The sequence below is a fragment of the Saccostrea cucullata genome, unplaced genomic scaffold (assembly GCF_032062105.1).
Source record: "Saccostrea cucullata isolate Sc308-1 unplaced genomic scaffold, CSIRO_AGI_Scuc_v1 ctg3124, whole genome shotgun sequence".
Taxonomy (NCBI): domain Eukaryota; kingdom Metazoa; phylum Mollusca; class Bivalvia; order Ostreida; family Ostreidae; genus Saccostrea; species Saccostrea cuccullata.
The window spans coordinates 129,252-154,744 of record NW_026920915.1 but is presented as its reverse complement, the minus strand read 5'-3'; the positions used below and the strand labels follow the sequence as shown (position 1 = coordinate 154,744).

The window sequence follows — 25,493 nt, the reverse complement described above, 5'->3', positions numbered from 1 at the left end:
ATCAAGTTTATGCATGTTGACAAAAAACTCGTAGAGTTTATGACGAGACAAAATTATGAGCTGAAATAGATTTTGCGTAAATGATATTAAAATAACTAAAATTTACTTCAAAGATTTTATATAAGATGCGTAAAAGTTTAATGTGGTTTGACCTTTAAGTCACCATTAAGCTCAATTTAATGATGGTTTAATGGTAGCATAATGAAGTTTGGACATTAAGCACCTGTAAGATGCAGCCTAATGGTGGCTTAAAGGAATTAACTTCTTTAAGCCACCATTAAGTCACCATTAAGCTACCATTAAGCGATTGCTTAAAGGTGGTCTTTTGTCTTGCGTTTCTTTAATGATAGATTTTATCTGCTGACAAATTCATTGTATCGACCTTACAACTACGAAATTACGACTTTAAACGTGACTGTCAACTTTCTCGCTTCATCAACTTGTTTATCAATAATTTACCAAATTTAGAAAGTGTTCATACGTATAGCATCCTTTACCGTATCTCAGAAATATAAACCGTACACAGGTGATGAAGGTATACTGTTGCTCATGTAAGGAAAGTTGACGATTAAAAAAGTCATCACTCTTATCTTAGAGCTTATTTTTTTTTAATTACGATTAACCCGTTTTCTTGTTAAATATACAGATATGAAACAGATGTAACGGACTCTGATCATTCACCAAATTCCTTAAGGCCATGAATTAGCCATGATTTTAGCAATTTAAAATTTATACAATGTCAGGATGCTTTTACTTAATTATATTGAATACCATATCTTTTAGTAGTCGCTAACCAAGGGTTTCGGTTACGCTACTCCCTTTTTATAGTCTACTTTTGTCTCCTGTAAACAAGTATGTGCAAATATTACTTTTGTTTTGTACTGAGTTAAAGTAAAATATAATCAAAATTTACCTAGGCAAAAAAAGCAAAGACCCTTTTAGTACTGATCAAGTGAGGGAAAAATAACTCATTCTTACTGGTCCTAAGATTTAATACACATTTGTCTTTAAATCTATAATGAATTTAATAATTTTTTATGAAAAAATCATAACATGTATACGAGGGTTGTTCGAAAAGTTCGTGGACTACTGTCATATCTTTTGTATTTGACGTCATATTTTATCCAAAATTGGTAGGAATATTTTAACAATCAATTCATATGATGTTTATTAGCTTTGTTTAAATATCATGATTTATTCAAAACTTATCCAGATTTTAAAAATGCAAAAATCGAGTCGCGGAGCAGGTCAAAATTTGTTAAGTTACAAAAAATACACTAAATTATGTCTGTAGCCATGTTCTCTGTAAAATGGAGCAAAAGCGAAAAACAACATAGAAATTGGAATAAAGACTTTTTACCTCAATTCGTATTTCAAATAATGGCTTGATATTTTGCTTCGTTGAAAAGAAATCAACTTGATAAGATAGGTACACATGTAGTTCTCTTTGAAAACTACATAAACAAGGACGTTTTAGAACGTCACGGAGCAGCAGATAACGATGCAATTGTATTCTTCACTCAAGAAAGATCCTGAATAAACTCTTAACGTTAAACGTTAAAACGTTAAAGAAATGAAAAAAATAGGTCACAAGCAACTTGTACACGTGTGGACAAATAGTACAGGCAGTATTTGAGTAACGGTGACTCGATCGGATCAGGACAATCTGTGAAGAAACGGTCTAACTGTAAAAAATGAACAGCAACTTGAAAAAGTTGAAACGTCAAGGAAAGACATATGCGCTTCAGAGTTGCTTATCCTGTGAAAGCAGAGTTAAATAATAAAAGAAATTAAATCCCTTACAAATGATATACATGGAAAACAATTGTTAAAAAATAAATGTCAAGTACTAGAAAAAGGATTTTAAATGAGTGGATATTGGATTATACTGTGTGAAATGTATAGGGATAGTATGTTTTAGAAATTCTTGACGCTATGTTTTGGCGTTACATTACCTTTAAGATTGCTCCGCGGGTAAAAAACATATTGATTTTAAAATGAAGTAGATTGATTTCTGTTCAATCGAATCGAATGAAACTTTACACATCAACAAAACAAATATTTTTATATATTGTAATGTGCTTATTTTGAATTTCTAATGAGTAGCATAACTAATATTGACATCGTCCACGAACTTTTCGAACAACCCTCGTACATTACAGACTTGTTCATTTGTTAACAAATGAAGTCAAATCTATTAGGGATATAAAACATCATAAACTCCATTATTCCTCATTTCAAAAAGAAAACTACCACTGTACATTGAATTTATCAGATTTAATCCTAAACAACAAGATCACGAAGCAACAAGGTGTTTTTTGCCATTAAATCGATTTCAAACTTTTGAAATGATATTGCCATGTGTCAAGCTATGCTGGACACTGTTCATATAAACATATATAACAAAGTCGACGTTTTAATTTATACTCTGTAGAAATTTTCATTGTTAAATGTATATGATTAATGACATATACTTCGTGAATTACTATAATTATTATGCTTCCTGTCAGTTTGTCTATATATAACCCATACCCTACTATTCTCGCATAGTCGTCTAAGGATTTATATAGCGTAAACATACTATGTCGAAATATTGCACGGCTTTATTTACCGAGTAAAATTCTTCAATGCACACACCTGGGATCGAACTCACGACCATGAGATTGTCAGTCCGATGCCTTATCGATTACGCCACAGAGACTATCACTGATTGGTGGAATTTTATTAAATATATAAACTTAATTTTTACATTTGACGCAAGAAGGAGAAAATAGACAAATATTATTCGAAAACAGTCATATTATTATAAGTACACTTAGATTAATGTGTACAACAAACAGACAGATACAAACAATAAACATTACATACAGATCGTTAGATGAACTGATTTCATAGGGTCATTAAAACGCTTTTTTATATTACACTTGATTGAAGGATGTAAAAGAAAATTATCAATGAGAATCGACGTCTGCAAACAAACCAGTCTTACAAATAATACAGAAAATAAAGATGAGTTGCTTTGGGACGGAAAATCCTGTCTAATTTAGAGAAAATACTAGTAACCAAAATAACTAAGCATGCAACCAATTTTAGCATGAAGATTTTGAATGAGTTCTTGCAAGTGCGCTGTGTTAGCACCGCTATTTTCAGGAAAACGTCAAATGGATTTCCGGATAAATAATTACAACAGTCAGCATAATAATAACAATAGTGTTGCATTATGCATGTACTATGCCTAAATAGTAGGCAGGGTTTGACACATAGTGCACTCGTCTCCGGCTCATGCACCATGTGTCAAACCCTGACTACTATTTAGGCATAGTACATGCATAATGCAACACTATTATATAATAAGAATTTATCAAAATCATTGTTTTACCGAAAATCTAATCCTTCTTATCGCCGTCTCCGAAATTCTGGCGACAAGCGACGTCATGTTTACCATGCATTTCGTGTTTACCATGCATTTCGTCTCAAACAAATGTCTGGATCTGAAAAAATGAGTGTCCACAATCTCACAACATCCTGGCACATCACAGCGAGTTGGCATTCTTTACAAATTAATTAATTTAGAGGTATAAGTCCAGGAGAAACATACAAATAAATTAATTTGGAGGTATATTTCCAGGAGAAACATCTGTAGCTGCCACGCTACCATTTGTTTACACTCAGTGAAGCGCTTGACAAATTCAAACGTTTGCGTAACCACCTCTAATACCGCAGAGTCACCCGACGGTTAATGATGTGAATGTATACTATTAGAGATTAAGGTAGTCCGGTCCTCGGGGCCATGAAAATAGCAATTAACTAATCGAAAATACTCATTAAAATATTTGGGGCGATGATAATGGGCCTTAAAAGGAAGATTTTGAAGATTTCTTTCATTATATGTATCCGTGTAAATTCCTGATCTATTGTGACCCCAACACCTAAATCCACGACACTGTTTTGAGCAATGTAGAATTTACTTTAAGGAAATTAGCTGAGATCTATAAACATTTAAAACATTTTTGTGACGTCATCATTTGTCAAACCTGGTTCAATAAATTTGTTATTGTTCTGCACCCCGTCCATTAAGTTACCTGTAGGTGTCCAGTAAGATTCAACTTATTCGACAGGTAAAGATAATGTTAAAATGAGAACAAAAGGCGATGCTAATCAGTAAACAACACTTAAAAGGCAATGACAAATCAAACAATTTAATACAAACAATGTAGGAAATTAGTAGCATTAAATGTTAATATTTCACAAAAAAATCCTATTGAAAATGGCACAAATAATCCAGTGAATTGAATGTCTCAGAATCATTATTGTAGACGCATCCGTGGCTTCAATCATCAATTTTCTACATTCACCGCTCATTGCTATATCATAGATTCATCTCACAATGACTGATCCACTGAACATATATATGAATATAGAATCCAATGGACACAAAGATAAATGAAAAGCATGCGTTTTCTTACACACAACCTTGGGCTTTTTGCTGATTTAAATATCCGCATTTTCCGCATTAAGCACAAAATTTAGCTCACGAACTTCGAACGGAATCTGTAATTTCGTTCCGTTAATCATGTCCATTTGTCCACCTAGTCCTGCGTCGTTTGAACTCGTGCCTGTCGTTGTTGAGGGGGTGGCTGGGGTAAAATCCTTTTAAGTTCGAAACCTGCACACAAAAGAGAAACATTTTTAGCATTTTCATAGAAAATGCTTAAACAGTTGGCTTAGTAAAATCGTTCATATCCTATTGCTTTACAAAAATTACCTGTTAACGGAAAACTGTTTCTTGCAAATTCCGAAACATAAGAATATATATCCGGATTTCTCAGTAGAAAATTTGAACTGAGGCATCTTGGTGTAATCGATAAATGGCATCTTCAAAACACCCGATTCTGAAGGTCTTTTTTTGCAAAATTAAAATGTACGTCGTCATCAGTGGTCGTTGCGTTGTAAAATAGAATTTGGAAGAACTGACTTTTACAAATGCGCAGTACATACAGTATATAAAAAAATGTCGCAAGGCGGATAATAAGACTAAACAAAGTTAATGATCATATTTATCGATATAAAACAATTCTCAATGATTCCTACTTTTTATAAAGACAGAAGAAAAACCAAAACTGGTTTTCTTTGGCCTTGCTTGATGAACAGTGCCAGGTAGTCATCCAAGCAGAACGAGACCTTACCTGTGACTGTCCAATAAGTTAACAATGGAAGTGTTCGACAGTGGGGAAATGTTTTAAGTAAGTTATAAGCCTAAAACTGACCATTATGTCAGATATTAGACTCTCCTCGGCGCTAACGCGCCTCGGGTCGTCTAATATCTGACATAATGGACATTTTTCAGCTGATAAGCATTACGTTATCATTTATTGCACATTCGTTCCTGGGATGGTTTTAAAATGGCCCTCCTCTTAATTGTTTATTATTGTCTATATGTCGAAATGAGATATGACCTTCAATTCAACATCTTTTCTGAATTTCCTTTCCAAAAGATTCTTTTTCCAAATACACTTGACACAGAAAAAAACCCCCAAAAGTGTGATAAGTTTGCTGACGGACAGTCAGACAGCTAGACAGAAAAAGGCGTAAATAGAAGGACGTTCACATTTTAACCTTAGAGTACTCTATATATAAGCATAACTTACCAAATTTCAATTCATAGTTACGTAAAAGCCTATTCTAACAAAATGAAAAGAAAAGAATTGTTGATACACCCAGTGGTCAATAAAGTAAAGGTCATATACAGTTTAATTAGAATCTGCAATTATGCTCTGCTCAGTAGTATTTGAAATATCGTTTGCACACTTCTAAGTCTGATTTGCAAATTTTTAAGTCAGTGAAGAGTTATTCTGCTTCATATGAATACAAAAATATGTCTGCTAATAAGGGTGCGCAATTGGGGATTCCAATAGAATGTTGGAAGACCTTGTCTCCAAAAACCATATATATATATATATATATATCTCATTTTCCTTATCTGTTTCTCTGTAATTAATAATACATGTGTGACTTTGATTCTTTATAACGTGAGAATTTTATTTTTGATCATGTTTGTCATTTAATATTTATTATCATTATTGTCATATATTTCCCAGGCATTGATGATATTGTAATCATTTACATGTATCATTATAGATTTACACACTGTTTGAACACTTTAATATGAATCTTTTATAAGTGTCTTTGAAATATTTTGTATATACATCATGTATATGTGAAACTTTACATACTCATTTATTAATAAGTCTTTTGGATATCACTATAATCATAATTATCGTATATATTACACGGAAAGGTTTCCAAGTTTCAAAAAATTGTTTCCAATAACTTTGTATATGTGTATATAAAAATCAAACTTAACTTTATCCAACACCCTATGGTTGTTTTCTTTTTCTTTTTCTTTTTTTCTAAAATTGATATGTGTTCACACAAGTTAAATACATTTCTGAGAGCTCTGCTGAAGCTGACTTACTAAAAGTAACATATGATAGATTGGAAACGAAGTCTCTTTTAATCCATTTGACGTACGATGTTTCTATATCCAAATAAATGTGCCTGAAAAATAATTCGACAAAGTTCCCGTTTTTAAGGAAAATTTATTATCTCATAAAATTCTGAAAATAAAGAAATCATCATATGTAAAGAACTACGAACTCTAACTCTTGATTCCCGCATACATTTTGCACCCATTAAAATCAATATAAATGGTTACATGTATATGGTCATTAAATCATTCTTTAATTCAAAGAATAGTTCTATGGTAATTGAGTAATCATTTTAATTCCATCGCTATGTAGAACATAATCATTAATTCAAGCTCTTGAAAAAAAGGGGAAGGGAGACCATATTTTCTAGTGAAATCGAACTTTCTAGAATCACCATATCTTGAAATAGTCTTAAATAGGATAAAATGTTTCTCATATCTTTTCTTATGTTTAACGCAAATAAATAAAACATGTACAAATTAATAAAATAAATTTTTTTAGTCGTGAATACCTTTACAATTTGTGCAAAATCAGCATTTTTGTCGTTTTTTGTCTATAAAAATATGCCCCCCCCCCCCGTGAAACACAAAAAGCTTTGGCATATAATTGTAAAATGAGAGTCCATATTACCTGTAAAAAGGATTTTTTTCCCCGGGGGGGGGGGGGGGTGGGGTGGGGGCATGTTTTAAAAATATTTTCCATTTTATTTTGATTTCTATAGTGGAAAACACAAGTTTTACCAAATTTATAGAGTTATCCCTCTTTGGTATCCCAAATAAATAACTTTTTATGAAAATTCATATAAATTTCTATAAAAATTTTGAAAATCATACGAATATGTTAACTTTTGAGAATTGACTTAGGTTGTGGTGGGCGGGAGAACAATATTATCGTTCGCAGTTCTTTATACTGCCAGTAAATCTATTTATTTGCTTTTGTCCACTTGAATGAATAAAGTACATGTCTAGAGAATATAAAATTCCCCGAAAAAGGTCCTGATGTATCAAAGAATAACTTTGTTTTTTTTTTGTCTGTCGAGGTTAATAAAGCCTTGTTCAGGCATACTCGTAAATCTTTAAAAGAGATAAAATAAAATATCATTTATTACACAATGGCTGCTTAGAGCATGTCATGACCTTGAAGGATGCACATTGTGTCCAAGTTGGAATAAACCGCAGCAGTCTTAAACAAATACATTTACATGTATAACGAAAGGTTGAGATGATAATTGTTTAATTTGCTAAAAAAAAATTTGGATAGAATTAATGCATCTACTAATGATTGTTTTTTTTTATCTTGTGACTTTCAAAGAGAATAAATTAAGGCTAAACTCACTTTGCAGAACATCAGAGATTTTAAATGTTAAATGTTCATCTTTTAACTTTATTAAGTAACATATGACTATTAAAGCACCACCCCCTTTCAAGGCATTCAAGTAAAACGTGCAAGACTGCCCTGAACAATAAATGCAGCTTAATTTTACGATACAATAGGTTCACCAATATCGAGATCTGCGCGAAGGAAATATTCATTTGCATTTTAAATACCCGTTTTTCAGATGATTATGTCGAATTTTCTTTAACTTAGAGCAGTTTAGCCACCCTTGGACTTCCGGTACAAGGATGCCCTTAATGAATATGCTACATAAGACCCTGTTGAGGCGTAATGTAGTGAAATTTTGCATCAGCTACTCTCCATCACATTTACAGTGAAAGTTTCCAGCTAGAGCAATGGAAAGGTGTACTTAAGCCATTTTCAGGAAGCCTTTTCATCGTATCTTTCGACATTTTGTTGCATTACTTATCATGAACAGTAAAAACCCTTAAAACTCCATATATTGTTAAATGTTTTGTTAAACATGTAATTTTTTATTTCTCCTAAGCAGACTCAAACTTGACTTCCGCATATGGTATGAAAATCGATCAACCGTTAAATTACCGATGTTTACAAAATTAAAGATATTCATAAGTTTAAGTTACAAAATTTTTTACTTTACATTATAATTTCCACCTAAAATAGAGTGTTGAGTTTCTTATGCGTGTCCGTGTATGAACTCATTTTATCATCATTAATAGTTAAAAGATTTAATTTTTGAGAATGTATATTTAAGCAGTGAATTCACATTTTTGGATGTCGTCGGTTATATAACACACCTGGCCATGTCGACAAATTGAATACCGCGCGTTAGCTTTATAGTTCTTTAGAGAATTGGGTTAGAACATTGTGCATTCTGGTGTTCCTATAGTATTGAAAATGCATAATATAGTTCCTACTGTGTATTCTAACGCGCTGTGACAAGGTTATATAGATTATAAAGATTTGAAGGTAGTGGATTTCTAATGAAAAACATAAAAATGACATTCAATGTAAATATTATATAAATAAAATTGCTACTTTTATTCATCTGTCTAAATCACTCTCCTTAAATAAGATACCTGAAAACCTCTCTTTACTTTGCCTGTGCAAGTACTGGAATGTATAGTAGAAGGCTTGGTATATTGGTGGATCTCTTACTTGTGAGTTTGTAAGATTGCTGTCCCTTTGTAAAAAGCAATGTCCACAAAATTTACTCTGCATGGTTTATGAAATGAGTTTCCTGTGTCGAGTTTTATTCTTATAAAGACCTCCATTTTTATAACAAAGAGAATTCAAGAAAACAAATAGGAGCAGAGCAAAGACGGAATTAAAACCAAGAATAAAGGAATCGTACTACAAAGTGAAATGCAATATGCAAACTGTCTGCCTTTCCGCTTAGAATAACTACATTAACATTTTGTTATGGTTCAAGCAGACAAGACTTGTAAAAATATTGTTTTGGTTTGTAAAGCTTATTAGATATGTTGAATTAAAGTTAAGGTATGTCATTCATGAAATTTGTTACATCAAGGATTTTTGGGAAGTATATTTTGGAAAATTTTATTTAAGATAGTTTGAATAATATCTATCATTGAACAAATCTTGCAAAGTAATGCGCGTAAATTATTGTGTGACCTTTTTGGACTAAAAATAACATATTTGGGGTATTAAAAAACTAAATAGACAATAAAACACTGTTCTTAAATTAAGCTTTATAAGGCACAGGTATCGAGTACTTTAAAATAATGAAAGAAAAAGTTGGTGTCAGTGATGTTAACTTTGAAATATTGGTCAAAATATGTGATTTATCCAGCTGATAACACCGCATAAGGTGTGTAACAAGAAAACACAAAATATGTGATTTTCAGGCGAAAATGGTATAAAATTTGAATATATCGATATTGGAAATTAATCAATGTCGGAAACGAAAAGTTACAAATCTAAAAAAAAAATGCGGATATGAATGCAGTAAACTGATATATGAAACTGTGATAAATATTACTCAGAGCTAATACATATATATGCTGTAAAATAATCTTACTGTTCATGACAAACTTCGTATATTTGTATATAACCCAGGAGCTGATTAAAAAATTTCTAAAGAATTAATGTATCTCCGCTACTTGCATGCTTCGCCCTAACACTGGTACCCCCAACCCAGGGGCCATGAAATTCACAATAATGAAAAGGTCATTCTTGCTCAACAAAACTTTGTACTTTCTTAGTTTATTTAATTCTTAGGAGCATAGAGGAGGATCGTCAAAGAATGTATGCATTTTCACTATATAATCAATAGAGCTCCACCCTAATAGGAGAATACCTGACCCTGATGCCATGAATTTCACAATTGTTGTATAAGACTCAATATTGATAATAATCATGCTAACAGTTTGACTGCTTGAGTAAAGACGATTATTAAAGAATGCATTAATTTAAGTGGTTTTTTGGGAGGGGGGGGGGCAGGGACTAAAAATTCATTAATTTTGTTCCCATTCACCCATAAATGCTTTGTGCCAAACATTGGTTGAAATTGATAGAGTGGTTGCAGAGACGAAGCTGACAAATGTTAACGCACGACAGATGAAGCAACATGCACGACGACAGACGAAAACAGATAGCAACGTTTATTCAGGTGATCTAATAATTATAACAGTTAAATTAAAAGCTGAACATTTTAGGCTAGCTTATTTTTATTGAGACTATTATTCAACTGAACACAATTTATCCAGCTGATAACACCGTATAAGGTGTGTAACAAGAAAACACAAAATAACGAACTGAATATAGAAATGAAAACCGTAAAAGCAAAATTTTTAGCAAGTATTCAATTTTGGCATTAAAGTGAAGGTTTTAAGATCGCTAAAATTAAATGCTGCTAACAATTTATACCGAATCTTTTGCAATAGTTGTATTTCTAAACATAAAATCTTTGAAATTAACTCTTGCAAAAACATATGCAATTTACTTTTGATGATTTTGCGTCTCGCTCAAAATTCCACTTATTCGGAATTAACACGTCGCTTGCTATATAGAAAAATAAACAAGGAGAAGATTATAGGATTCTTAGAACCAACCCCGTTTTAGGGACAAAAAAAACTTGTATGCAAAAATGTTTCCAATTATTATTAAAATAGAAAACAAAAGATTGGTGTATAAAGGTGTTATTGTGTATATTATAACAGCATGTAACTTTCTTGATAAAATATCTTAAAATATTGATGTAACACACATCCGTATTTGGAGTGCATATAATAATTATGCTTTAACTTTTGCTTCCATGGTTTCCTTTGTTGTTCGATGTTTTTTTAGAGGTACATGTATCAACTTTGTAAATAATAATGTCTTTCAGAGCAGTTATATTATTAAAAAATTTTAATTAAACATCTAAAGTTTTGCTCATTCTTACAAATCGAATAAAGAATTTTTGTTAGAATCCGATCCTCAGGTTCATAGAAATAGCATTGAAGTTATCAATATAAAATAATACAGCTTCAGAGAAACAAGGAATTCTTGAATCCAGCCTTAGCTACCAAAGCTTATTAGCATGATATGAAATAAGAAGTGATTTATTGTATCTTGCAATGATAGTAAAAGCCTTATACACTATGTATTATGGAAAACATGACGAAAATAGAAAACAAACAATATCAAATAAGTAACATAAGAATCATTAAAATTTCTCTGAATGAGTGGATACCTATCTTTGTTTTTTTTTAACCTAAAATATATTTGTTGATCAATTTGCAATTAGAAAATGCATTGCTGATATTCCAATTCGCTTTTTCTCTGCAAAAATATTGGGGATTTTACAATTTCCCCTATATAATATGATTAATTTTAATAATCTTTAACTTTTAAGAAATACTGTGCATGAATTTACATAACTTTGTGGATTCAGAGATACATTTATGATTATTTTTTATCACTAAGCTGCTAATTTTATAAACCTGTGGATCGGACTACCTTAACTTAAAAAGCAATAGGTATCCAGACATTCAGTGCAATTGTGGTGATTTTTATACTAATTTGGTATTGTATGTCTTCTATTTCCTTCATGTATTATATAATACATAATATAAAAGGTTTTTGCTAGCATTGCAAGACATCAAAAATCACTACTAATTTCATATCATGCTAAAAAGTATTTTTATCTGACACTCGATTCAAGGAAATCTTACTTCTATTTTTTCCCTATTATGGGGTAAAATGAAAACTTTTTATGAGACCTTTTCTAAAATTTCCATAAACCTTGAATCATATAAAGATGAATAAAATAAAAATTGTTGCATGTAAAAATTTCATTTTCAAGCCTCATATTGACACTTTTTTAAATATCAATTTTTGGAGTTTTCATTTATGGCTGAGGATCGGATATCCTTATAATTCAAAACATTTTCAACAGTGAGATAAAAAACTTGACTATTGAAAAATGGATTTTTTTAATGAAAATATTTGTCAACACACTAATAAATTCATCAATGGATTGTTGTTTTCAATGAAGAGTTTACCATGGGTGTGACCCGTCAGTAGTGGATGCTAACTCCTACTAAATACCAGAGCCTCCTCTAGAATTTCCATAGGGTCCCTGTTTATGCCATGTTAACAGAATTTGTTTTGTTGAAAGATTTTTTGAGATTAATCAATGTTGGCAGATACGCAGGTAAACTCATTCATTTTATTTATAAAAACATGGTTAGTTGTTACATAGTACTTTCGTACTCTTTGATAAAAATTTTATTTAATGTAAATACACATTTATATGTTAATAAACTCTTCTGAAAATTTCATAAATATCCCGTGTGTCTATTTATTGTACGGCTTTTCTTCTCATAATAAAAAAGTGGCATTTTTTTTTATCAATTTCGCAGTGATTGTTTAAATTTGGTACAATGAAATATACAGAGACAATGAAGATTATTCAAGCTCAAAAGTCTATCAAACGAAGCGCACACGGACCTCTAAAACATCAGCAGTGGAATCAGGTGCCATAGAGGAGTGACCAAAGCCTGCCAACCAGTCATTCCCGCCGTATGCTCTTTGTCGTGATCGGGATAAAACGGATAAATCCGCCGTCAGTTTAGTGCAGTGTTAATAATAGCCTAACAGTTAGTATGAAAAACGTCTGTTAGCATTTATATTTAATGATACATGTAGATTGTACTTGTAGATAAAGTCATTGTATCGACCTTAGAACTACGTAATTACGACTTTAAACGAGACTGTTGAATTTCTCTCTTCATCAACTTGTTTATCAATAATTTACCTACTTATAGAAATAGTTCGTATGTATAGCATCCTCTAGCGTATCAAATTAAATGAGAAATATAAACTCTGTACGCAGGAGATAAAGGTATATTGCTGCATATGTAATGAAAGTTGACGATTAAAAAAGTCATCACGCTTATCTAAATGCTTATTTGTTAAATTACTATTAACTTGTTTTTCTTGTTAAATATCCAGATATGAAAGAGATGTAACGACTCTCATAATTCACCAAATCCTTTAAGGCATGATTTAGCCATAAGTGTAGCAACTTAAAATCTATACCTTATCAGGATGCTTTTACCTAATTATTCTAAAATGTCATCTTCTAATGGTCCTTCATTTTCGGTAGTTAAGGGTTTCTGGTAAGCTTCTTCTCTCATATGTCCTTGGCATACGGTGCTGTAAAAGAAAGAGAGTTTTTGTCACGTTAAGCGAAGATGGTGGTCCTTAATAGGAAGACTTTGACGATTTTGAAAATTTCTTTCCTTACATGTATCCATGTTAATATCTGATCTATTATGGCCCCGACATCGAAATCCACTGCACTGCTTTGACGAAATGTAGAATTTACGTTAAAGAAATTAGCTGAAATATATAAACATGTTATCATTGAACATTTTTTCCTGGGATAGTTTTAAAAAGGCCCTTTCTTAATTGATTCTTGTCTATATGTCGAAAAGGGACATGACCTATCGATTCAACATTTTTTGGAATATCCTATCCAAAAGAATCATTTTTCCAAACACACCTGGCACAGATAAAAAAACCAAAAGTGTGATAAGTTCGCAGACCGACAGTCAGAGAGCTGGACAGAAAAATGGGTAAACAGAAGGACGTTCACATTTTAACCTTGAGTACTCCATATCTAAGCATAACTTACCAAATTTCAATTCATAGTTACAAGAAAGCCTATTCTAAAAAATGATAAGAAAGAATTGTTAATACACCGAGGGGTCATTAAAGTATAGGTCGTATATAATTTAATTAGAATCGCAATTATCCTCTGTTTAGTAGTATCCAAAAATCGTTTTCACACTTCTAAGTCTGACATGCAAAATTTTACGTCAAAAAGGGCTTTATCAAATAGAATGTTGTGAAAGTATCAGAAATATTCAACTTAATTTTAACGTCTGTACACATTAGAGTCATGTAGTTAATAAAAACCATGATATACAACTGTATCTTGAAAATTCTTTACTGTATTAATAGTAAAACATTTCGCATCTTATAATGAAAACTTTGGAAACCTTTTGATTAAAGGCCATTTCACTGAATGCAGTCTTACCTGTGTGACAATGCGCATTGCATGTGTTTAATTCAATAGACCCCCTTTATAACCTGTTATAATAGACTCAATGCTGCTGCCAACTTTTATTACGTATATATATTTGAATACTGGGAATAGTTTGGAAAACATTTTGGAAATACAGGTCCCCGCGTGAAAAATGCTTTCGGTGGATAAAACGGGAGGTGGGTAACTATTATTGTTTTAGTAAAACTATTTTCAACTCATAAAAAATTGAAAGTGCCTTTATGTGGCGGTTTTTTTTTTTTATAATAATTATTTCTCTGTAGCCACAAGAATGATGGTGCATCATGTGTTAGCATTGTATTGCTTTTAGCATTGTAGACAAGTGTAGCGAAACAATACGGCTTTTTATCATCATAATCAATAGAGATTTCTTTGATTTTTTAAAAAGCAAAATGCATGCCAAAGTGTTGAAATTGGTTGCTTTTTATATGGACACGGCATTTGTGGATATAATAATCCAACTCTGCACATAGATATATTAATAACATTTAAAGCTAATTCTACACTGTATATATCTAAATATTATGATACAGATAAAAAGATTTAGAGTAAATGAAAATAAATATACGATTGTATTATGAAATCTATATTTAATCGATCCTGCATAGGATTAGTGAATTCATTAGTTTTACACGAGTACATAAGCACTTAAGCTTTGAATCAGTTTTGGAACATCAATAATTCGGACCTATTTTACTATATACAAAAGACATTCATGAGTTATTTTGGGTCTTTTATCATTACATATAACACGTCAAAATACAAAAGAAAGGTGGTTTAAGCTCGTTTTTTAATTTATTTTTTTTATTAAAAAAATATTTACATCATTTTGGAGCATTTGATTGGGTACATTAAAATTCAATCATGCGCTTATATTAATGACAGCTCGTACAACTATGTAGGTCAATCTAGCTGACAGTTGTAGAGCAACAACAGGAAATCCAATAAAGAACGTCTTTTTACTCTTAAACCGCCTCAAACCAGTTTATAATAAAACTCAAACTTCAACACTAATTTATTTCAACGGATTTGGTTTAATTATTTGAAGGTCACAAAATATGCAAGGTTACGTATATGTATAAATTTTCAAGTTGACGTGTGCAGAAAAGGGATATAAATATGATAAAGGGTCTTGAAAAATCTTTATGCAGAAATATTAATAATGCTTACATCGGTATTTAATTCAATAAAACTTACCATATATAACAAAATGACAACAAAAGCTGTTTCTCCAATATTTCCATAAATAGCTACATAGAAAGCAATTAGAACCTTGACAGAAATCAGAAAATACTCAAGCAGAAGATCATTACATGCAAACCATGTGCATGAAATCATCTCAAATTGTGATTCTACGGAACATTTTATTTTTCTATACCGGGAGGGTATACTGTAATCAGTATGTCCGTGTGTCCCTCTAGTTGTCCGTCCGTCTGTCTATTACGCTCTGGGGTACCTATCTCTCAACTCCTCTTATACCACTGGGGGAAATTTAATGCATTTTTAACAGAATCTGTATTACATATTGCAATTGTGTCCCTTTTATTTTACTTTTTGATCCGACACATATTTTGGGTTTCCAGGCCACAGCAAAACAAGGACTTTCCCTATAAACATATGGAAGTTGGGGGGGGGGGTTATCATTTAGTGAGCTCTCTGCTCACAGTACCTCTAGTTTTTCATACTTTTTGTAGGTTTCCCAACGAACAACCAGTTATCAGACTCCGATGCTCAGTTTACGTATGCAAACCGGTACAATCAGCTCCCAAGTCAAAATTCACAACTAGAAGGTGTTCAGTATGAAAATAAAGATGGCATTCCTGTCTCTCACCGATATCAGGGAGTTGATGCTCCGTTTTGGATAAAAAACAATACTGTGGTGAGAATTAAGTTTTATTTCAAGTACATTTTTCCAGATATTTTCGGTTAATACTGACAGATATTATTTTTTTATATGTAGATATTGTGAAAAAAAAACAATAAAGCCTTTAGAATTATTTTTGTGTTAATTAATACTAATCTGAATTTACACACGTTTGTTCATATCTAATGTTATACGTAAATATCCAGTTTGGGCATAATTTTTTCAGTATTCAAATTCAACGATAAAACAATTAATTAAAGTTAACACTTTAGCTTCAAACCTTTAAATATCAGTCAATTGTTTCATTTAAAGCAGCTCAATAAAACAGTTTTTAAGGGTAAAATGTTAACAATTTTCCTTTCGCTTTCATGAAATAAGAAGCGATAAAAGAATAAGAAAGTTTTTTTTCTTTATTTAAGGACGTTTCGGTATGGTTTTAGCAGATAAGGCTTATAACAATGTTTTATGGGTAATATAAAAAGATGGTTTAATTCCTACTTCTGAAAAGCAAACTTTTTCTCATTTCTCACTTTCTGACAAGTGATTTTTTAAAAAAAATTCTGTTCAGTGTTCTAATACTTTACGTTTCATTTAACGAAAATAAATTCAGTTTTCTATATCTAAATTGGATATTTTTAGTTTTATGAAAATCCATGGAACCAAGATACTCGACAAATGGAAAATCTAGTTTTCATTTCTGCATTATTCTGATAAAGAACAAGAGTTATTAGGGGGCGTTTCAGTTATTAGACAAAAAAATTATCCGATTTTTAAAATTGGGATGGAACAAACATATTGTAATATACATGCATATTCATGATTTATGGCCGATATTTTTTAAACCCGTCTTTTTTGAAACATATGACTTTGAGTTTTTGATGTATGAAATGCATTGCTTGACGACAGTCGATATTAACAACAAAAATTGACTGAACAGAATTTATAAGTGCAAGGTTCACTGTAATTTGTTTTTGCATAAAGTATTCAGTATTATACATGTATGAAGAATAAATCTGAAAATTAAATATTGCATGTAGTTAAATGTAACATGCCCCTCGGTTGACAACAGTTCTCTTGAGGTGAAAACTTTCAATGTTACAATTAGCAACATGCGATGTTTAAAATGTTTCAAGGTTTCTTTGTTCATCTTATTGTTTACTGTAGTTATAAAGCTTTGCTGTTAAAAACGCTTTAACAGCCAGAGCCCATGTTAAACAGTAGCTATTAAATTCATTTATTGTGTAATTTGAATATGAAGCTAATAGAAAGATAAATCTAGAAAAAACAGAGAAATTTGTATAAAAAAATCACTTTATCATTTGAAATATTTGTTAAAGCACATGTTCATGAATCAAGGAAATAGATCCCTGATTTCTGAAATTGTTTTCTTTTTCACTCCAAAGAATATCTTTTAACATTGCTTATTCAAATTACGTGTATTTTGGTGTGCATATACCTGTAATATAAATCGTTAATAAGATATCTTTTTTACATATGTCCTGCAGGGCCCACACCCTGGTCAGACGCCTAATATCGTACCTCAAACTCCTCCCAGAGACTGGATGATTCCCGCTATTCTTTCTTTGTTCTGCTGTTGCATAACCGCCGTTTTCGCCATAAAGTCTGCTAAACAGGTATTCATACATTTTATTTAAAATATTTTAAAATTATTGTTGTTTTGAGGTCAATTCGATGATTTAGCCACCTGAGGAGTACAATATTCAACGAGCCCGGAGGGGGATGTGAATATTTTATCTAGAAGGTGGCTAAATCATTGTATTGACTAAAAAACAGCAATATTGTTTTACGCTATGCTATATGATTGAATTGGACATTTTCGGTTGAGTGAACTTCTACTGCACTATCGATAGCGGATTAAAAAAGTATGGAAACCATAAAAAGCATTTATGAATAAACAAGATGTGTTTGTAAAACACTGATGCCCCCGTATGGCAACATAGCAAAGATTAAGCTTTTATTAAATGCAAATTTAATTAACTGGTACCAAAAGTAGGGTATTCTCACTGGAAAACAATTGTGAAATTTTAAAGTAAGCTAATGTTAAAGGTTTTTAATAAGTACAAAAATCTCCAAGGTCAAGGTCAAAAGGTCAATGTAATTAGTATCAAATGAAAGGTCTTGCCTAATAAAATACTTATGTAGAGCATGAAAGCCCTAGCCCTAACCGTTCAGAAGTTATGGTTAACGTTTAATTTCTTAAAAAGTAGATCAAACTCCAAGGTCAAAGCATCAAAGTTATTTTATCAAATGAAAGGTCTTGTCATAAGGATCAAATATGTAAAGTATGAAAGGAACTAGCCCTAAGTCTTTAAAAGTTATGGTCAAGGTTTGCTTTTTTTTCAAGTAGGTCAAACTCAAAGGTCAAGGTCAAAGGGTCAAGGATCTTCATATCCAATGAAGGGTCTTCTCACAAGGATTACTTATATGAAGTATGAAAGCCCTATCCTTTACCGTTCAAAAGTTATGGCTAAGGTTAAAGTTTTTTCACAAGTATGGAAATCTACAAGGTCAAGGTCAAAGGGTCAAGGTTGTTGGTATCCAGTGAAAGGTCTTTTAACAAACATTACATATGTGAAGTATAAATGTCCTGGTGTCTACTGTTCAAAAAATATGGCCAAAGTAAAATTTTAAAATTTTCATGTAAAAGTGGGTCAAACTCCAAGGTCAAGGTCAAAAGGTCAAATTTGGTGGTACCCAAAGAAAGGTTTTGTCACAAGAAATACACATATGAAATATGAAAGTCATAGCTCCACTAAATCAAAAGTTATGGGCAAGGTTAAAGTTTTTGCGGACAAACAGACAAACAGAGAGACATACAGACAGACACGACAAAAACTATATACCCCCGACACTTCGTTTACGGGGGCATAAAAATAATACAAGTTCCTTAGTTCAAAACGGCGTTTTTTAACATTCAGTTTACAACAACTTACGTTTTAAAACAGTTGTAAATTGGATAAGTAAATTAGTTTTTCCTTCATCAGAGAATCAGACAATATTTTTATTCAGATCACTTGTAATAAACGCCATTTAAAACAAAGGAGCTTATATACTAATTTTAATGTATTCAATCAGTGCTTACTATCAGTTAAGATATATTACTGTAGTCAGCAGCGACTTCTACAACTTGTTCCAACGAAAATAGCTCCATCATGAGAAGTAGATACAACATTATTGTTCATGAAAAATTATACTGTGTAAGTCGTACGTAAAAGAAACCAAACTTAACGTAAATGTTTCTCAAAATATCACTTTCCCCCCGAAAAGAGAATTAACATGTTTGATGACAGAATATCTAGGTCTTTCTTCGATTGATATCTTTTCACCGATGAATTGATTACTAGTGTACTATAATCAACAATTGTATTAAGTTCATGTTAATTGTTCGTTAATTATAATTACTGAGTATCATATAGTTTCCTTTCTTTTCCCCATGACAAATTCAAATCCAGGGTTTTTTATATCATTGACAGCTGCTTCTTCAGCAAAAATGGAAAAGTAAATTTACTTTTCCAACAATCTATTGGGGTTTCCATGGGTACAAATGGCGTTATTAACAGACTTATTTTAATATTCATATGAAGCAGAATTTATGTTAAATCTTATGCACGAAAAGAGGGAAACACTTGCTGTGGCCTTCAACTTGACATTTAGATATATCGACGGCGTATCCAATTAATAATGGCAATGTCCATTCCTACGTCGATACGACATATCCTTGTGAGCTTGAGATAAAAAATACCACTGAGTCCCCCATTTGTTTCATACTTGGATATTTTACTTGAAAAAGACGCTAATGGTAATCTAACAACCAAGCTATATGATAAACGTAATGACTTTAACTCTTCTATCGTCAACTTCACTTACATATGCAGCAATACAACTTCATTGCCTGCATACGGAGTATATATATCTCAGTTGATTTGATACGCAAGAACATGCTCTACGTATGAACAATTTCTGAAGCGAGATAAATTATTTACAAGGAACTTGATGAAACAGTAATATCAACAGTCTCGTTAAAAGTCATCATTTCGTAAGTTCTTTTGTCGATATAATGACCTTGTCAGAAAATACAATTTTTCACTGGCTGACGTTTTTCATACCAATTGTTAGTCCATTATTATACACTGAATTGACGATGGATTTATTCCATTATTTCCTTATCATGACAAGGTCGGCAGGGGATGCTCACTCCTCCATTGCGCCTGATCCCACCTCTGATGTTTCGGGTGTCCATGTTTGCTCTGCTCTTAATTTGTATTGTTTTATGGACTTTGAGATCGATTACTGTTCGTTATCTCCATATCCTTCTTTGAGACGAAAAAAATAATCATTGTGTGTATATTATTAAATGAAGGAATTTTCGATCCCTTGCCGGGTTCTGATCGTGTGTAGACTGTGTGGGGAGCGTATAGTTTTTAAGATGTGTAGCAAAACCCGAACCTGGTCGGATATTTCTAAACTGAAAACTGGGTTCGTGTTCGTGCATATTATTTAATATAGAATTTGAATTATATAAGCGAGTTCCGTGAAGAATACATTATTTTATTTCAGTAATTTAAAAAAAAGGATCTCAGTTTAGAATTTCCGGACACAGCCCTGATTTTCCTGACACATTTTAAACACTCTTTGATGCAGATGCAAATGTTAAAACAAAATTTTCTGAGTAGTTCAGCAGGGATTGTATAATTTTTACTTAACAGAATTTGTAATGATACGAGTATGTCTGTCATCGTAACTTCTCGGAAAAACAAAACGTGTTTCTCCGCGGTCGCTATAGATGCATATGACAACTCAGTCGCACCTGTATATAGACCAAGGCTTAAACTGGTCTTGAGGACTCAGGTGTGTGTACTGTTTGTTATGAAACTGGGTGACCGTAATCACGAAATTTACTCAAATCGAAAAGTCGAATATCTTTGGATATCCCATTTCTACTCTTGTTTATTTCATAATTGCTTTATATGGTTTCCATACTTTTTCTTATCCGCTATCGATAGTGCAGTAGAAGTTCACCCAACCGAAAATGTCCATTAGAAAGGTAGTGGAATTAAAAAAAAACTTACAAAAAGTAAAAATGTTTGATTAGGAAAAAGTATTGAAAGGTCGGGAGGGATCTCGGCACCCCAAACTTACCACCCCACTCAAGTTATATATTCGCCTATAATGTTATGTTTACAGAGTCAAAGTGGGCATCAGGTATTATACAATGATTGCTGTGTTTTGAGGTCAATACAATGATTTAGCCATCTGAGGAGTACAATATTCACCGAGCCCGGAGGGCGATTATATATATATATATATATATATATATATATATATATATATATATATATATATATATATATATATATATATATATATATATATATATATATATATATATATATATAAAAAATTATATAATAAAATACTATATTTCATTATATGGTTGAATACTTCCTGTCATTCTAATTGACTGAGTTCCAACTATGTTGAAAAAAACAACGTTATATTTACTTGCAAGTGGCATTTCAGGTGAATATAAGGATTTAAATTTAGATTTATTTTCTATACATTGATCCAAAGATAGGTCGGGAAATTCCAAATTGATACAAGCTATTTTATTATATGATTGATTAATTTCCACCTTTCTGATTGGCTGAGATCCAACTATGTTAGAAAAATACTACGTTGTATTGACCTGCACGTGACGTTCCAGGTCAATACAAGGATTTATTTCCTCTATTTCCTCTACATTGATCTAAAAATAGATTCGGGGAATCCCAAAATGACAAAAATTGTTTTGGAAAGCCATTTAAACTATTATGACTTTTTTTCATGTGAACAAACCAAGCGAATATATATTTTCGCGTGAGGGTGGTAAGAGGGGATGCAGAGACATCCCTTGGACACTTTTACTGAACAACAATTTTAACTTTTTTGGCAGTCAGTTTTCCCTGATAATACTCCTTCATTTAAAAATCTATCCTAAAAAAACTGACATATTTTTTTTTCATGACAACTAAAATTGATAAAAAAAAACTTATTAAAAAAATTGATAAATAAGACCTGTAAGGTTAATTATCATTTTAATTCTGCTTCTCTTAATTGTATTTGGATAGGACATATAATTAAATGCAAACATGTAGTGGGTTTTATCATTTTATTAATGAATCATATAATAAAACAATTATTGCTGTGTTTTTCGGTCAATACATTGATTTAGCCATCTTCGAAGTACAGTATTCACCTCGCCCTCCGGGCTCGGTGAATATTGTACTCCTCAGATGGCTAAATCATTGTATTGACCTCAAAACACAGCAATAATTGTATAATGTTATGGAATAATTCATATCTTTCTAATTTTCTAAAATCCATCAAAGTACAAAAAATACAACGTAATAGTCATCTTGCACCGACTTTTACTCATATGAACATAAGATTAAGGGATTTGTAATGTTAGAGAGGATGCAGGGACATCCATTTTCTTGAGATTTATTTTTTTTCTTTTTATAGCTGTCAATTTTATTTGATTATTCTCAAAGAGCCCAAAATATTTTTTTTCATGGCAACTATACAATTTTATTTTCAAATTAATACGATTGGTAATGTTTACTTACATTTTAGCTCTGCTTCTCTCTTATCTATTGGTTAGGACTTCAACAAATGCAAGCAAGTAATGAGTTGCATACTTTATCATTGAATCATAAAATAAAATAATTATCTCTTTTTCGGTCGATATGATGATTTATCCACCTTTGAAGTACAAACTTAACCTTATCCTTAGTGCTCCGGAAGCATATTACTCCTTCGTTCTAAATATATTACTCATTGTAAGGACCCAAGATGCATCATCTGATAGAGGTTGATGATTTGTAGCCAATAAGGGTCATAAATGTTTAAGTTTAGCCATAATATTCCTAAAGTGCATGTGAGTCTCGGTGACCTACTTTTTGTTTGACATTTTCCAAAGACCTAAGAAACAACGATCGTAATATCTAAGACCTGATCTGAAATATTATAATTCAATACTTTGGTTTATATTCTCCGAAGACCTAAGAACAAAACACTAACCAAAACACCCAATAGCAATAGTGATGATTCTAAGCCAGTAATTTTTAAATTACTTGATATATTCAAACATAGTCATCAAATTTCAAAAGTTAGTCACCGTGACCAATTTTTACTTAACTGTTTCTGTAGACTCGAGATGCATTTACTGACAAAATGTGATGATTTTAACCAAATAATTACGTAGGAAATTTCAAAATAGGCATAAACCTTCAGATGTGGGTCACTGAAATCTTATTTTTTTACTTAAATTGCAAGATGCATCAGTTGACAAAGTTTGATGATCATACACATGTAGGTCTGAAGGTATCCAAGAAATGCCTTTGGCATATGAACTTTTGACTTTGAAGAGCTAAATATAGAAAATAAAGCAATACATTTCTTCGTCCTCTACCCGTGAAACCGGATGGGATGTGACTATAGGTTTTCTCTGAGATTGTCCGTCTGTCTGTGAATGTCGAGCTGTCCGATCGTCCAACTGTCTGTCAGTCTGTCCTACTTGGTTTTACTTTCTTTTTTCTAAGTATATATAACGCTTGAAAAAATTGAGTTGATGTTTGGTTATAGCTTGACGAGTTTTAGGTGTAGTTTGTATATTGCTCCGTATCTTTGATTTTTGGCGGAATCATGTAATTTCATTTTTTTTCTTTGATTAAAGTTATGATCCAGTTCGTGATGCATTAAATAAATGCTCCAAAAATGCTTTTATCTCAAAGAGAAACGGAGATTCCGATAGGGGACATGTATTCTTATCAAAAGATACGTGTGCTAAAAGGTTATGACCAAGGTGGGTTTTTTTGGTAAAATGGGGGCCAATATTCAAGTCAACAAGGTAAAATCTTGTGGTACAAAAGAGAGGTCTTGTCATTAGGAATGCTCCTGTAAAATCTGAAAACCATGACCCTAAGCAATCAGAGGTTATGGACAAGGTTTATGTATTTTCAAACAATTTAACAGCTAGAAGGGCCGAGAGGACAAAAACTATTTTCCCCCGAATATTCGATAGTGGGGGCATAAAAAGAGATCTATTTAAAGAAAAAAAAGCTGTCATCCTTAAGCTGAAATTGACACAACAAAAATTTGACTAGTGCAATGACGCTTCCATGCATCTCTTATTAATTTAAGGCATTGAAATTAATGGAAAAAATGTTTTGCAAAACTTTAACTTGGTACGCTAATACCGAGGGTAGTACAAAAGCTCCCTCCCTCACCCGAACCTCTTATAGGCGAGTAAAAAAAATGATGTGCGGGTGTTACCAGTCAACAAGAGATGCTTTCTTCTTCTATACACATGATCCATCATCTGCAATTTTCTGGAATATATATTCCAAAGCATTCATAGATTCGTTTTGTTTATAGATTTCTTTCTTGATTGATCACTGTCGCTTATCTCCATTTATTTTTCTTATAGGCAAAGGAAGCGGTCCATGTTGGTGATATGGCAAAAGCACATCGGGAAGCAAAAGGAGCACGTGACCTAACCATTATCTCTTTTGTGATCGGGATCAGCTGTCTCATATTATTTGCGATATATCGAGTGACTATTTATTTTACTCTCGAAAGTGATTAACACTTCAGAATTGTGTAACATGCTAACTCCTCCGTGGCAATGATCCCTCCTTGAAGAGGTCAAATTTTGTAATGTTTGTTGACTTTTGAACTCAAATACGTTTTGGTTTATCAATATATTTCATTAATTTTTCTATAGATTTGCAACATACCTCAGGAGAATTAATATTATTAATAATTACTAAATATTTAAAGTGTGATTTTGTTCATTCGAGTTTATCTCAGTTCTAAGGAAAAGGAAATGCGTCCGATCTCTCGGATGTACTTACCGTATATAACCGCCTTTCTGTCGGTATTTTGGGAGTTGAATTTTAGTCAAACAGTCTCTGTCCGACTTATAGGCGAGTAATAAAAAGACAGGTATTTTTCTGGATAGTGAACCGTAGTACATTGTATTCTATAATCATTTTCAACAGCTATCGTTGAACAAAGTATGGATACATTATCACATTTATGTATTTTAAATTTATACATCAATTACATGTGTTTTATATAAATGAATTTTATAATTTTATTTCATTTTTAATCTTAAGAGGGCAATATTTATATTTTTATGATTTAA

General features: G+C 31.9%; 1 protein-coding gene across 1 annotated transcript; it reads left to right on the top strand.

Moving 5' to 3' along the window:
• Positions 1-14,513: 14,513 nt before the first annotated feature.
• LOC134258646 (proline rich transmembrane protein 1B-like) lies at positions 14,514-25,201 on the top strand. The gene is made up of 4 exons (XM_062741189.1): positions 14,514-14,579; positions 16,116-16,300; positions 17,791-17,919; positions 24,774-25,201. The coding sequence occupies exons 1-4, from the start codon at positions 14,555-14,557 to the stop codon at positions 24,930-24,932; spliced, it is 498 nt and encodes a 165-aa protein (XP_062597173.1). The 5' UTR covers positions 14,514-14,554; the 3' UTR covers positions 24,933-25,201.
• The last annotated feature ends 292 nt before the right edge of the window (positions 25,202-25,493 follow it).

What these genes read in the sequence shown, in the direction of transcription:
- LOC134258646 (XM_062741189.1), top strand. Translation starts at nt 14,555, where the DNA reads ATGCTTTCGGTGGATAAAACGGGAG. An exon ending in GGATAAAAAACAATACTGTG is followed by an intron (nt 16,301 to 17,790) that starts GTGAGAATTAAG and finishes TATGTCCTGCAG; the next exon opens with GGCCCACACCCTGGTCAGAC. An exon ending in CCATAAAGTCTGCTAAACAG is followed by an intron (nt 17,920 to 24,773) that starts GTATTCATACAT and finishes TTTTTCTTATAG; the next exon opens with GCAAAGGAAGCGGTCCATGT.